Below are 12,947 nucleotides of genomic sequence, written 5' to 3'. Positions count from 1 at the left end.
CTGGGGAGACAGGACACAGGGGCGTGTGGGAACCACCTGAGCCCCAAGGGCTTCCTGACAACAAGACCAACACAGCAACAATGGCAGGGACACTCAGCAGTTACATGCACCTGGCCTCGTTCAAAGCGCTTTACGCAAGTCAATTAATTTAATCCTGGAACAACCCTTTGAGGTGGTGGTTATTACCAGGCCATTCTCATCATCCTTATCTTTCAGAAAAGTTAGATAATTTGCTCAAGGCCACGCAGTTAGTAAATGTCTCACTCTCGAAGTCTAATGTCTGAAGGTCTGTCTCCAGACCCTGTCCTCTCGACTACCGTATGCAAAGTTCAGGAGGAAGGTTTGGGACACTTAAAGAATGTGTTTCCTGACACACAGTAGTGATGGTTCAGCAAATTCCACCAACGGATGCTGAAATTAGTGGGTGAGGGTTTGAGGAAAGGCAAGATGTCTGCATGGTCTCCGAGTGTCTCTCCCAAGATATGTGTTAATTAAAGAGTGAGGAATGGTAACTTCTCAGGAGACAGGGCTGGCAGACACCCTCTTGGCCAGATGAACATCACCGGTAATAACACATATTGACATCTGGTACCCCTCACATGACATACGGAGAAGGTCATATCACGTCTTGGTTCTTGCCCAAAATGTACAACCTCAATAATCATGAGAAGACATCAGATAAACTCAAATTGAGGAACAATTTGTAAAATAACTGATCAATGCTCTTCAGAAGTGTCAAGATAATGAAAGACAAGACCAAGGACCAGCTCAGGATTGAAGGAGCTAAGGAGACATGAAAACTAAATGGAACACGGGGTCCTGAATTGGATCCTGGAACAGAAAAAGTGTATTGGTGGAAAAACTGGGGAAATCTAGATAAGGCGTGTCGTTTAGTTAATACTATTTTTAATAGTATTTACCTTCGTTAATGCTCATTTCTTGCCTTTGCTAATGTACGATGGTTATGTAAGATGTTGACTTTAGGGTATGGGGAACTCTGCTGCATTTTTGAAACGTATCTGTAAATCTAAAATTATTTCAAAATAAAAGTTTAAAAAAGAAAGAACATAGTGGAGATCAAAAAGAGCTGAGAAGAAATGTAAGTGTTTTGAGCCAAGCAGACTATTAGCCAAGCTCCTATTCTGTCAAATGAAACTGATGCTTTTGTCATCACATACGTCCTTTTATGAAATATTTTATGCAAATAACAAACATTATTAAAAGAACTATTAAATATAGCAAACTGTGCAGACAGGCAGACCTGGATTGCAGGTCTAAGCTCCAGCATTTACCATCTGGGTAGTTTCAGACAAATTGCTTACTTCTCTAAGCTTCAAATTTCTTATGCCCTAAACGGGGGTAAGAAGGGCCTTTATGTCACGGGGTGGCCGTGAGGAATAATTTACATCATGAATGCATACTGCTCAGGTATCAGATATTCTTCTTCTTCTTATTATTGAAAACATAAACATGATAATAGTACAATTGAACTAATGGACAATAGAAATGGACAATAGAAATGGACAATAGAAATGGACAATAGAAATAATAATTAATAACAATAATAACATTTGCAGTCAGGGAAGGTTTAAGCTTGGTTGGTCCTGAGTCCCTGTGGTGGAGCCTTGATGCTAAAAGCTCTGGGTCGGGACTTCCCTGGTGGTGCAGTGGATGAGACTCTGTGCTCCCATTGCAGGGGGCCCAGGTTTGGGCCCATATGCATGCCACTAGGAGTTCACATGCCATAACTAAGGAGTCTGCAAGCTTCAACTAAGGAACCCACCTCCCACAACTAAGACTCGGTACAACCGAATAGATATATAAATGAATAAATATTTAAAAAAAAAAAAAAAAAAAAAAAGCTCTGGGTCATTTTTGAGCCCTGTAGTGGAGTTCAAAGTTCCAACAACATTCAAGATGCTGTTGACAATGTCCCAGAGGTAGCAAAGGGATACACGTGAAGAGGCAGGAGATTTGGGACTCTTCTGCTCTGGCAGGACCCCTGCTCTGCCCTCTGATTCCAGGCACGGCTTTGTGGAGTCAAGGACCGACACGGTTGACCATCTGATGGCGTGGATGCCCTGACCTGAGAACTGTACCTTTTAGCAGGGTAAGCAGACATAGGGCTCCCCTCTGCCGACCCACACCTGCCGCCCCAGGCCACAGAGCCTACCTGCAGCTCGCCATCCCCTTCACGTTCACACAGATGCCTTCGTTTTGACAAGGGTTCGGGTCACATGGGTCTCTGAAGTACTGTGGCCAGTTGTGGTCCTCCATGGGGCCCGTGTTGTCCACCGACCGCTTCTGTCGGCTGCGATGCCCCTGGTCCAGGCTGCCCAGTAGGTCTTTCTCTAAGGAGGCCTTTCCCGAACCTTCTTCTGAAGCCGGCTGCTCCTGGCCTTGGAGAACGAGGCTTTGGGGGATCAGCCTGCTGTCTTTAATGTGAACTTCAGTCTGGTTAAGGTGGGTGATATCTCGAGGAAAGAGACAAAGGGTGGTGAGGAAGATATATGATTAAATCTGACAACAATTCACTTCCACTCCTGGAGAAAGCTCCCTGGGCTGCCTCTATCCCTCTTGGTCATCACCTTTAGTGACGTAGAAAAGTGGCTTTGAATCCAATGGATTTTCATAATGCCAACTATTTTATAGATTGATTATTTTTTATTGAAGTATAGTTGACTTAAAATATTATCTTAGTTTTAAGGTGTATAAATAGTAATTTGACATTTTTATAGATTACACTTCATACAAAGTTATTATAAAATATTGACTATATTCCCTGTGCTGTACATTACATCTTTGTAACTTATTTCATACATAGTAGTTTGTACCTCTTAATCCCCTGCCCCTATTTTGTCCCTACCCCTACCCCTTTCCCCTCTGGTAACCACTAGTTTGTTCTCTGTATCTGTGAGTCTGTTTTGTTATATCTGTTCATTTGCTTTGTTTTTCAGATTCCACGTGTAAGTAAAAACATACAGCATTTGCCTTTATCTATCTGACTTAGTTCACGAAGCATAATGCCCCTCAGGTCCATCCATGCTGTTGCACATGGTGAGATTTCATTCTTTTTTTTTGCTATGTTTGTGTTTAAAGTAGTCCAATCATGATTTTATTTATTTAACTTGAGAAGAGAAGCATAAAGTGAGTATGGATAGACTGATTGAAACTAAATTGAAGTCAGCCAACTGTCACATTTGATAAGTTATGCAAAAAGGTGACACTAAAATTTTAGTTTCTCCCCAGGACAGTTAAAGTCGAGATGGGAGTCCTTGAATAAAAGAGTACGATGTGGTTCTCTTACAGCACATCTTTTTTTTTTTTTAAACCTAGTCCCCCCAGAAGATCCCCACCTTCTGTGAGATGCTTTAAAAAATCCATGTGAAGTCAATAGAACACCCAGAACATAGGATTATTTATTCAGGAAAACCAGCAAAATACCTTCAAAGTCCACAAACAATATAAGGTCGTCATTTTTAAGGTAACTCCTCCTTTTCAGCATCTGGTGGGAGATGATAGCACCCCAGCCCCAGTCGATGCTTCTAAAACAGGCACAGCTCTTGTCATAGGACCCCATGACAGACGGCCTGTCCCAGATGACGGAGCCATTCATTGCTGCAAAGTTACAGGTTACAGAAAATCACATTATCGCTTTACTTTTCACTTTCCATCTGTCTTTAATGAGTATAGAGAGCTTTTTTTTAATTGAAGTATGGTTGATTTACAATGCGTTAATTTCTGCTGTACGGCAAAGTGATTCAGTTATATGTATACATGTACATTTTTTTACTATTATTTTCCATTATGGTTTATCATAGGATATTGAATATAGTTCTATGTGCTGTACAGTAGGACCTTGTTGTTTACCCATAAGAGCTTTGTTAATCAGAAAAAATGTGTTGGAAAAAAATCAGGTTATTTACTCTTTCCAGGAGAATTATGCTGGAGAGGGTGTGGAGAAAAGGGAACCCTCTTGCACTGTTGGTGGGAATGTAAATTGATACAGCCACTATGGAGAACAGTATGGAGGTTCCTTAAAAAAACTAAAAATAGAATTACCATATGATCCAGCAATCCCACTACTGGGCATATACCCTAAGAAAGCCATAATTCAAAAAGACATATGCACCCCAATGTTCATTGCAGCACTATTTACAATAGCCAGGTCATGGAAGCAACCTAAATGCCCATCGACAGACGAATGGGTAAAGAAGATGTGGTACATATATACAATGGAATATCACTCAGCCATAAAAAGGAACGAAATTGGGTCATTTGTTGAGATGTGGACGGATCTAGAGACTGTCATACATAGTTAAGTAAGTCAGAAAGAGAAAAACAAATATCGTATATTAACGCATGTATGTGGAACCTAGAAAAATGGTACAGATGAACCGGTTTGCAGGGCAGAAGTTGAGACCCAGGTGTAGAGAACAAACATATGAGCGTCAAGGGGGGAAAAGCGTGGTGGGGTGGGGTTGGTGGTGTGCTGAATTGGGCGATTGGGATTGACACGTATACACTGATGTATATGAAGTTGATGACTGATAAGAACCTGCAGTAAAACAAACAAACAAACAAAACAACTTATACTAAACTTTCTTTGGGTTATTTGTATGGAAATATGTTAATATAAATGTTTCAGATATTACATGAAATTTCTAAAAATCTTATGTTCTCGTGCAATAAGTCATGATTCTAGTTATTACTTTAAAATGTATATCTCAGAAATAACTAAATTTCCTTGTCAATTGCATTATTATGAACTTTCGTCAAATCTTTGAACCGTGGTCATTTTTAAGCCTTTTGTCATTTACAGACAGTTCTGGGCGTACTCTGATGCTTTCGCAAAAATGTTCCTTTAAAAGGGTTTCATCTTCAAGGAATTCATGGAAAAGACTCTGACAAGTACAGGTTTCTGGTAACTGACTAAACTGCTGAACTGAATGAATAAGCATTTTCAGAACCCTAATGGAAAACTGATGAACTCATAAAAGTGCTAACAAAAGATCAAGATGAAAAAAATTAATTACATGGGACCGAGTGGACTGATGAGGAGGATTATACTTTTTGTAACTTTCTGTTTGAATAATAACCCCCCCAAAAAAAAACCAAAACCCCTGAGAATTGGGAGGGGGTGGAGCAGAGAATCACCCCTGTGAAGGGTCATTGCCCACTACTGAGTGACTTTTCAATGAAGGGGAAGAGAGAGCTCTAGCTTCTTCCTTTTAAGGCTTAAGTCTCTTCTTTTGAAAAAAAAAAATAGTTTGCCCGTTCCTTTATTCACGCAAGTTTGTTTCACGGACCTACTGACAATGAGTAATATTCTAGGACTCAGTGCATTACTTTTGCACAGAGCCTCACAAATTCTGAGTATTTGATAAATGATTAGCTGGATCTGTCTTCTCGGACTGTGCTCAGTGAGGCAGGGACTGGCTGGCTTGCTTGTACTCTAAGGAACTGGCACAGAGCTTGGCACCTTGCAAGCCCTTACATAGATGCTTGATGGATGAACTCAGGAAAGAGAGAGAGATAAGATGACACTGAAAATGTTCACTTACATAGAAAACAAACTTCTGGTTACCAAAGCGGAAAGGGGGTGGGAGGGATAAATTAGGAGTTTGGGATCAGCAGATACAAACTACTGTATATAAAATAGATAAACAACAAAGTCCTACTGAATGGCACAAGGAACTGTATTCAATAGCCTGTAATAAACCATAATGGAAAAGAATATGAAAAAGAATATCTACGTATATCTGAATCACTTTGCTGTACACCAGAGACTAACACAACGTTGTAAATCAACTACACTTCAATGAAAGAAAAAAGAAACAAGGACATTTTAACTTAATGCTCCAACATGACATTGCTGTAGATGTGCCCAAGGAGGAAATGTGAGGGGAAAGTTAATCTCTCCTGTACAGATGAGAACTGTGTCTGTTGGCCCTTCCAGGTGGAGGGGCAGGTCTTCTAACCACCTACCTGTAGACGTCTGGGACCTGGAGGTAGTGAACACCATGCTGGAGGACATTCTCTTCCTGACATCGGGTTCCTGGTCAAGTATTGTCATTATCACCTGTCTGTTCTCCACTGGCCACTCCAGGACTGCATCATTCTCTCCACTACACAGATGAAAGGCAAGTCCCAAGTACCCAGAGCTCCTGGAGATCGTTCTGCCATGAGGGTACAAGGTCAACCCCAAACCGTAGCCCTCTGAATTGTAGAATCGAGGGCTCTGAAGCTTGTCCCCGTTAACTGTGTTCTGCAGGACTTGAGAGAATTTCCGGACCGTCCAAACCCCTGCGGGGCATGGGGTTTCTGTCAAAGTGATGTCATCCAGGTAAATTCCCCCACTCAAGTTCTGGGGGTCACCCTTTGTGCCCTGGAAAAGGTAGCGAAACTTCTTTTCCTCTCTTAGTGTAACATGGGCAATTTTCCAATTTTGGTCAGAATCTCCTGAGGACAGAGAATAAAATTGGTGACAACTGTGACCAACATTTTTGGAGCACTTACTTGGACCCTCGTACTGTGGCAGGTGCTTTACATGAACGATCTCATGTAACCTTCACAACAAACACAGGAGAGAACTGCTATAAACTTGTTAAGGAACTTTTCCAAAGTCACATATCTAGTATGGGAAAATAGCTAAAAAAGAAAAAAAAAAAAACAAAGACACACTCTGATTTATGATAAAAGTCTTAATCATGAATTTGTTTTCCATTATTATTCCATTCTGCACGTTCTGGGCTTTCCCCTGGGTTTGTTGGTACAAATGCACCCCACCCCCTTAATGTTAGCACTGAATGCACAAGTATTGGGCTGAATCGTATAAAACAGACCTTTGATAAGTTAAAGGTCAAACGATGGCAATTTCATATGTCCATATTTATAATCCTTGGTAACACAGCAAATTCTCAACTCTTAAAGGGCACCTAGCTGTCATCTCTCTATTTGATGAAGATGCTCTGTAAATTTCAGCCAGAAAAGTGAACCCCTCAAAACCATTATTTGTGGTATTTTCTACCCACAGAGTGACCTGGGTAGAGACAATTTGGGCCCCCGTTCTTCTGAGTAGCCTTTACTAAGGAAGCCTCCACCCTTCCAGAGCAGCAGCTGCTTCTAGAAGTGCACAAAGAACGCTTCCTTTATCTCATTTTAATTGAGAAATTCTTTGTTGAGTGGAAAACCAGAAAAACACGTCTCCCCTTTTCTATTTATGAACGAACCACCACCATAATAAAAGAGTGTGAGTACTTAGCTTTTATAACCCTGGATCTTGATTTTCAGTCAGATTACTCTCACAACCAACTAACTACCTTAGCATTTTAAGGTTTTCACGATCTTATCGAAATACATAAAGTATCACTAAGGAATATATAAGCGATTTTAGTGAAGTTAATGTATACAAGTCACTTGCTTGCCACCAACTTCACGAGTAGGTTTCGAGTTACCTCAGTGTATTACATAATGGTATCAATCAGTTTGCTGAAACAGATGCAGCTTCCCTTTTGCCTTCCAATCTCCACCTTTGAATCACCAATTTTCTATTCTGTCCTTCTCCAAAGCTCTAGAGAAAACTAGACTTTTATACTCTGATTGGCCTTCCTTTTTCTTTCCCTGATTGACCTCTTTCAATAGTATATTTCAGCCTCACCTGAACCCGCAATTTCTGAACGGTTAAAACATCCGTCGAGTGGTTAAAACGTGCCAGGCATTATGCATTTCAAAGAGGCAGAAGGGAGGTGGAGGAAAGGAAGGAAGAGGAGACAGAGGGGGAGGAGGGTGAAAAGGGAGAGGGAGGGGAAGGAGGAGAAAAAGCACAATCCCAAATATGAAGCCCAATCAGGCCTCGCAAGATGCCTTTAAGTACCTTGAAAGGTCTTCACCTTGACCAGCTTGCGAACGTTGCCCGTACCGTCATCCCTCCTGACCCAGACGATGAGTCTGTCTGAAGGGCTTCCTGTCATTTTATAGAAAAACTGCAGGCATTGCTGCTTCCTCTTTGGGTAAAGAATCCGAGACTCCAACAGGGCTGCTTCCTCTGCTATCCCCAAGCTGGTACTGAAGTACATGAAGTAGCCGGCACCTATGGAGAGAGGACCCTAAAGTCCCACCTCTGGCCACAAATACCCCAGGGTGCCCTCAGCCCAGGCAAAGTGAAACAGTGAGCAACAGCCATCATCCAGGCAACAAAGGCTAGAACTCTTCTGGGGAAAATAAAAAGGTTGTTTGTCAGTAAATATTCTGTCTGTCTCCATGGACAGAATTGCTGGTCAAAGTCACAGCTCTCCACTGGCTCTTTTTTTTTTTTTTTTTTTTTTTGCATTACGCGGGCCTCTCACTGTTGTGGCCTCTCCCGTTGCGGAGCACAGGCCCCGGACGCGCAGGCCCAGCGGCCATGCCCCACAGGTCCAGCCGCTCCGCGGCATGTGGGATCTTCCCGGACCGGGGCACGAACCCGCGTCCCCTGCATCGGCAGGCGGACTCTCAACCACTGCGCCACCAGGGAAGCCCCACTGGCTCTTTTGATTGCCTTTGCTCCCAAGGTTGTGAAATGTACACCACTGACTTAAGGAAATACAGCCTTTAAGCAAAGTTGATGGAATCTAGTGTCTGTGAGATGAATTCCATTTTCTTCATTAACTTTGTTGTTTAGAGATTCAATCCAAGGAAAAGCGATGGCCTCCTAGCTATATAAGAAACTGTGGGATTCAAAGTTTTAGGAATTGAATTTTAAATATTCACAATGAGAAGGGTTCAGTTTCATCCTTTTGTAGCCTAATAACTGGGTGTACTATCAGTGGTAAAGAATCACCTTTACTGTGTTCTAAGAAGGGGCATTCAAGGCATATTAGGGACCAACTGAGGATTTCTCCTGAATGTAAAGAAAGCCTTGGAGGAACACTAAGAAAGAGGGGATAAAGGGTCTACATTTATGCCAGAGGCTGGCTTTGCCCAACTCATGTATCTCAAAATTCTCTCCCCCAAAACAAGCAGGTGGCTAAACAAATACATCACTTGGAAAACCAGCACACTTTTTCAAAGGTGAGGACAATGAACAATTCTTGCATATAAAGAAGTCATCTAGGGCTTCCCTGGTGGTGCAGTGGTTGAGAATCCGCCTGCCTGCCAATGCAGGGGACACGGGTTCGAGCCCTGGTCCGGGAAGATCCCACATGCCGTGGAGCGACTAGGTCCATGAGCCACAACTACGGAGCCTGCGCGCGTCTGGAGCCTGTGCTCCACAACAAGAGAGGCCGCGATAGTGAGAGGCCCGCGCACCGCGATGAACAGCGGCCCCCGCTTGCCACAACTAGAGAAAGCCCTGGTGCAGAAACGAAGACCCAACACAGCCATAAATAAATATAAAAATAAATAAATAAAAATGTTACCATTCTTTAAAAAAAAGAAAAAAAGAAGTCATCTAAACTTACTCCAATACTCAACCTCTTACCAAATGCTCCACTCAAAACATTTCATCAAGTAAAAATGAAGTGAGCATCTCCAGTTCCAGGTACTTTGACAATATGAGTCCTTGCCTCATCCTGACTCGCTTTCCACAAAGCTGAAAAATACCATACGTCTTTAATATATCATCAGGGTAAATTACATTTGCCGGTATGTTCTTCTCAATACTTTATCTTACTAGCCTTAGACTTTGGTGTCGTGAATTGCTGAGGGCTTGGGTTAGGGTAAACAAGAGCTCGCGGGGCTAAGAAGGTCTCCTGGTTATCCTTGCTCAGGAATTCCACCAGTTGAGGTCAGAAGTATGAAGTGCAAGCCCAATAACTCAAGCTGAGGAGTCAGGAGACCTGAATTCTCGCCCTAGAGTTGCCAGTAACTGGGTATTCATTCATCTCTCTGGGATTCAAGTGGGAGGGAAGTGGCCTCTATCCTTTGAGCTCTTTGAGTGTATGCGTCTACCTGAATAAGGCAGTGCTCTCTAGCAAAGGAAACCCCGTCCCATTATGTGCCTCCTGTGGAAGAAGCATAATGGCTGGTCAAGTTAACCTGAGAAAGCTTTTCTAGTTACCTCTCTGGGCTGTGGTCCTTTCCTTTCCTACTAAAATGCTAGAATCTTCTTTCAGCAGATTCCTCTTACACGGAGAGGAACTTTAGCTGGAACTTGCATGTTAGCCTAGCAGCAAACCCACAGGAGAGATTAGATTAGAGGCTATGATGGAAATTTAAAGAGAACTTCAGGTGTAGATCACCCTTTGCGCACTGGAGATCATACGTTTAATAATCTGATGTGTAACAGAGACTTTCACCCTTTGCCAAGGCGCGAGGAAGAGTGGCAATTGTTGACAACCTCTGACATTCTCCCTGGTGGCCTGGCATCTGGGTGATAAGCTGGGTCTCATCTGTGAAGGAACTCTTACCAACTCTCCCACAGGCGTGGACAAAGGGATTTGAGGATAGTCCAATCTTTAAAAGGCTATTATAATCTATAACCCCGCCTGCTTCCAAATAAGGTTGGCACGATTTCAATGACGAGCACATAATAAAAGGGTGTTAAGATAGAAACTGAAAAATAAATAGAACCTCTGGAGAGAAAGGGACGATGGGGGAAATGAGTAGGGAGTCAGGCTGCTGGTCTGCCTTTGAAGATTCTAGATGCATTATCTCTTTGCAAGCTCGCTGGGAAGGATCAATAGCTTGACGGTCAGAGAGGCTTACAAAAAGCCAAAAGACTTCAACAGCAGCAACAACAAAAACAACTTCCTGGGGTCACAATTAGCATGTGGTGGAGCCAGATTTTAAACCCAGGTCTCTCCTGACTTTATGGCTTTTTCGCTGCACAAACCATGTACAGGAAGCTGTTATCCAATATGGCAGCTACCAAACATATACGTCGACTGAGCACTTGAACTGTGTCCAGTCCAAACTGAGATTCGCTGTAAGGATAAAATATACACCAGATTTCAAACACCTACTGTAAAGAAGTGTGAAGCATCTCATTAATAGTTTTTATATTGATTGCACATTGAAATGTTAAGATTTTGGATATATTGGGTTAAGTATATTACTAAAGAGAATTTCCCTTGTTTCTTTTTTACGTGACTGTTAGAAAATTTTACATTACATATGTGGTATGCACTGTAGTTCCACCGGAGGACACTGCTGTTAGAGACATTGCCCTAATTTACAAAGTCATATATATATATATATTTGGCTGCACTGGGTCTTTGTTGCTGCCCGCAGGCTTTCTCTAGTTGTGGCGAGCGGGGGCTATTCTTTGTTACAGCGTGCAGGCTTCTTATTGCAGTGGGACCTCTTGTTGCGGAGCATGGGGTCTATGCACGTGGGCTCAGTAGCTGTGGCTCGTGGGCTCTAGAGCACAGGCTCAGTAGTTCTGGCACACGGGCTTAGCTGCTCTGCGGCATATGAGATTTCTCCAGACCAGGGATCGAACCCGTGTCCCCTGCATTGGCAGGCTGATTCCTAACCACTGCACCACCAGGGAAGTCCTACAAAGTCATATCTTTTTTAAAATTAAAAAAAACTTTGATTGAAGTATAGTTGATTTACAGTGTCGTTGTTAGTTTTAGGTATACAGCACAGAGATTCAGACAGATAGACAGATGATAGATAGATAGATAGATAGATATAGATATTCCTTTTCAGACTCTTTTCCCTTATAGGTTATTACAAAATATTGAGTACAGTTTCCTGTGTTATACACACTCTATATAAACTAGATAACCAACAAGTACAAAGTCATATCAACCATTATGTTTGTATCAGTTTTGTCATCACTTAAATGAACCTTTCTTTTGCATGCCCAGAACCTGGATGCTTTTTATTGCGTTAATAATAAAGATATGTCGGGCTTCCCTGGTGGCGCAGTGGTTGAGAGTCCGCCTGCCGATGCAGGGGACACGGGTTCGTGCCCCGGTCTGGGAAGATCCCATATGCGGCGGAGCAGCTGGGCCCGTGAGCCATGGCCGCTGAGCCTGCACATCCGGAGCCTGTGCTCCGCAACGGGAGAGGCCACAACAGTGAGAGGCTCGCATACCGCAAAAATAATAATAATAAAGATATGAGAAATGGTTTTTGTCTTCATTCAGAGTTCCAGGTTTGATAACTAGCATTCCAGCTGAGGCCAAACACGCCGGCTGCCATTTCCCCTTGAACCTGGAGAACCTCCATAATGTACCTCCTTGCTGCCTTCACTGACCTGTGCATCGTCCCTCCAAGGTGTGATCCGCTTGTCCAGGCTGAGTGCTGTCCTCATGGACCCAGTCAGCATTATCTCTGGTACTCTGAATCATCCCACAAATGTTTGCCTTCTCAAAATCACAGTGGTCCAAAAGGGTGTGAGTTGTGGCTGCAAATGATATTTTTGTCACCTGGTTAAAAATTTAAGGCCTCTCATGTCAAATACCTAATGACTTAGGCTACTAAGATGTCATTGTTTTAGCAGGATCATGAGCCTTTCGTTGTCTTGATTTTTCTCAATTGTAAGTCCTACCGTCATGCATTAGATAGCAGAACCTGCCAACACAGATGCAGCCCTACACACTTCACAGAGTCAAACTATAAAAAGGCTTACCATCATGCTTTTCTGTAAATGCCAACCATCGACTCCTTTAGATCAAGAATGAGGTACCTATTATGTTGGGCTTTGTTCTTAGTAGATCTTCTCTACATACATATTGAACAGGATTAAAGAATGTGTCTCTGAAGACCAATGGGGCCATTTTAGAAAACATCCCATCTCTGAGCATTAGAGGACTCCAGGAACCACTAACCTGGACAAAGAATTTAAGATACAAAATACTTTCAAGCCTATAACTATCTTGGGCTTTACATAAGGATGCACCCTTCAAAGGGAAGCTGAAGAAGTTGGACAATTCCAGCTCCTTACATTGGCCCAATATTTTCACTTTACAGAACACAAACACATAATTGATTTTCATGACCACCTTGTGGGGTAG

General features: G+C 42.6%; 1 protein-coding gene across 1 annotated transcript in view; it reads right to left on the bottom strand.

Annotated features, from left to right (window-relative positions):
- The window catches only part of MEP1A (meprin A subunit alpha), a 31,094-nt gene that overhangs the window by 709 nt on the left and 17,438 nt on the right, over positions 1 to 12,947 (bottom strand). The window contains 5 exon segments of the mRNA XM_024766160.1: positions 2,174 to 2,474; positions 3,445 to 3,618; positions 5,989 to 6,462; positions 7,877 to 8,092; positions 12,188 to 12,337. Of these exon segments, the coding sequence (XP_024621928.1) occupies positions 2,174 to 2,474; positions 3,445 to 3,618; positions 5,989 to 6,462; positions 7,877 to 8,092; positions 12,188 to 12,337 (1,315 nt within the window).

Source organism: Neophocaena asiaeorientalis, unplaced genomic scaffold, assembly GCF_003031525.2.
Source record: "Neophocaena asiaeorientalis asiaeorientalis breed wild unplaced genomic scaffold, Neophocaena_asiaeorientalis_V1.1 scaffold46, whole genome shotgun sequence".
In the NCBI taxonomy this organism is placed as follows: domain Eukaryota; kingdom Metazoa; phylum Chordata; class Mammalia; order Artiodactyla; family Phocoenidae; genus Neophocaena; species Neophocaena asiaeorientalis.
The sequence above is the reverse complement of the archived record's forward strand: the minus strand, read 5'-3'. Positions and strand labels throughout refer to the sequence as shown.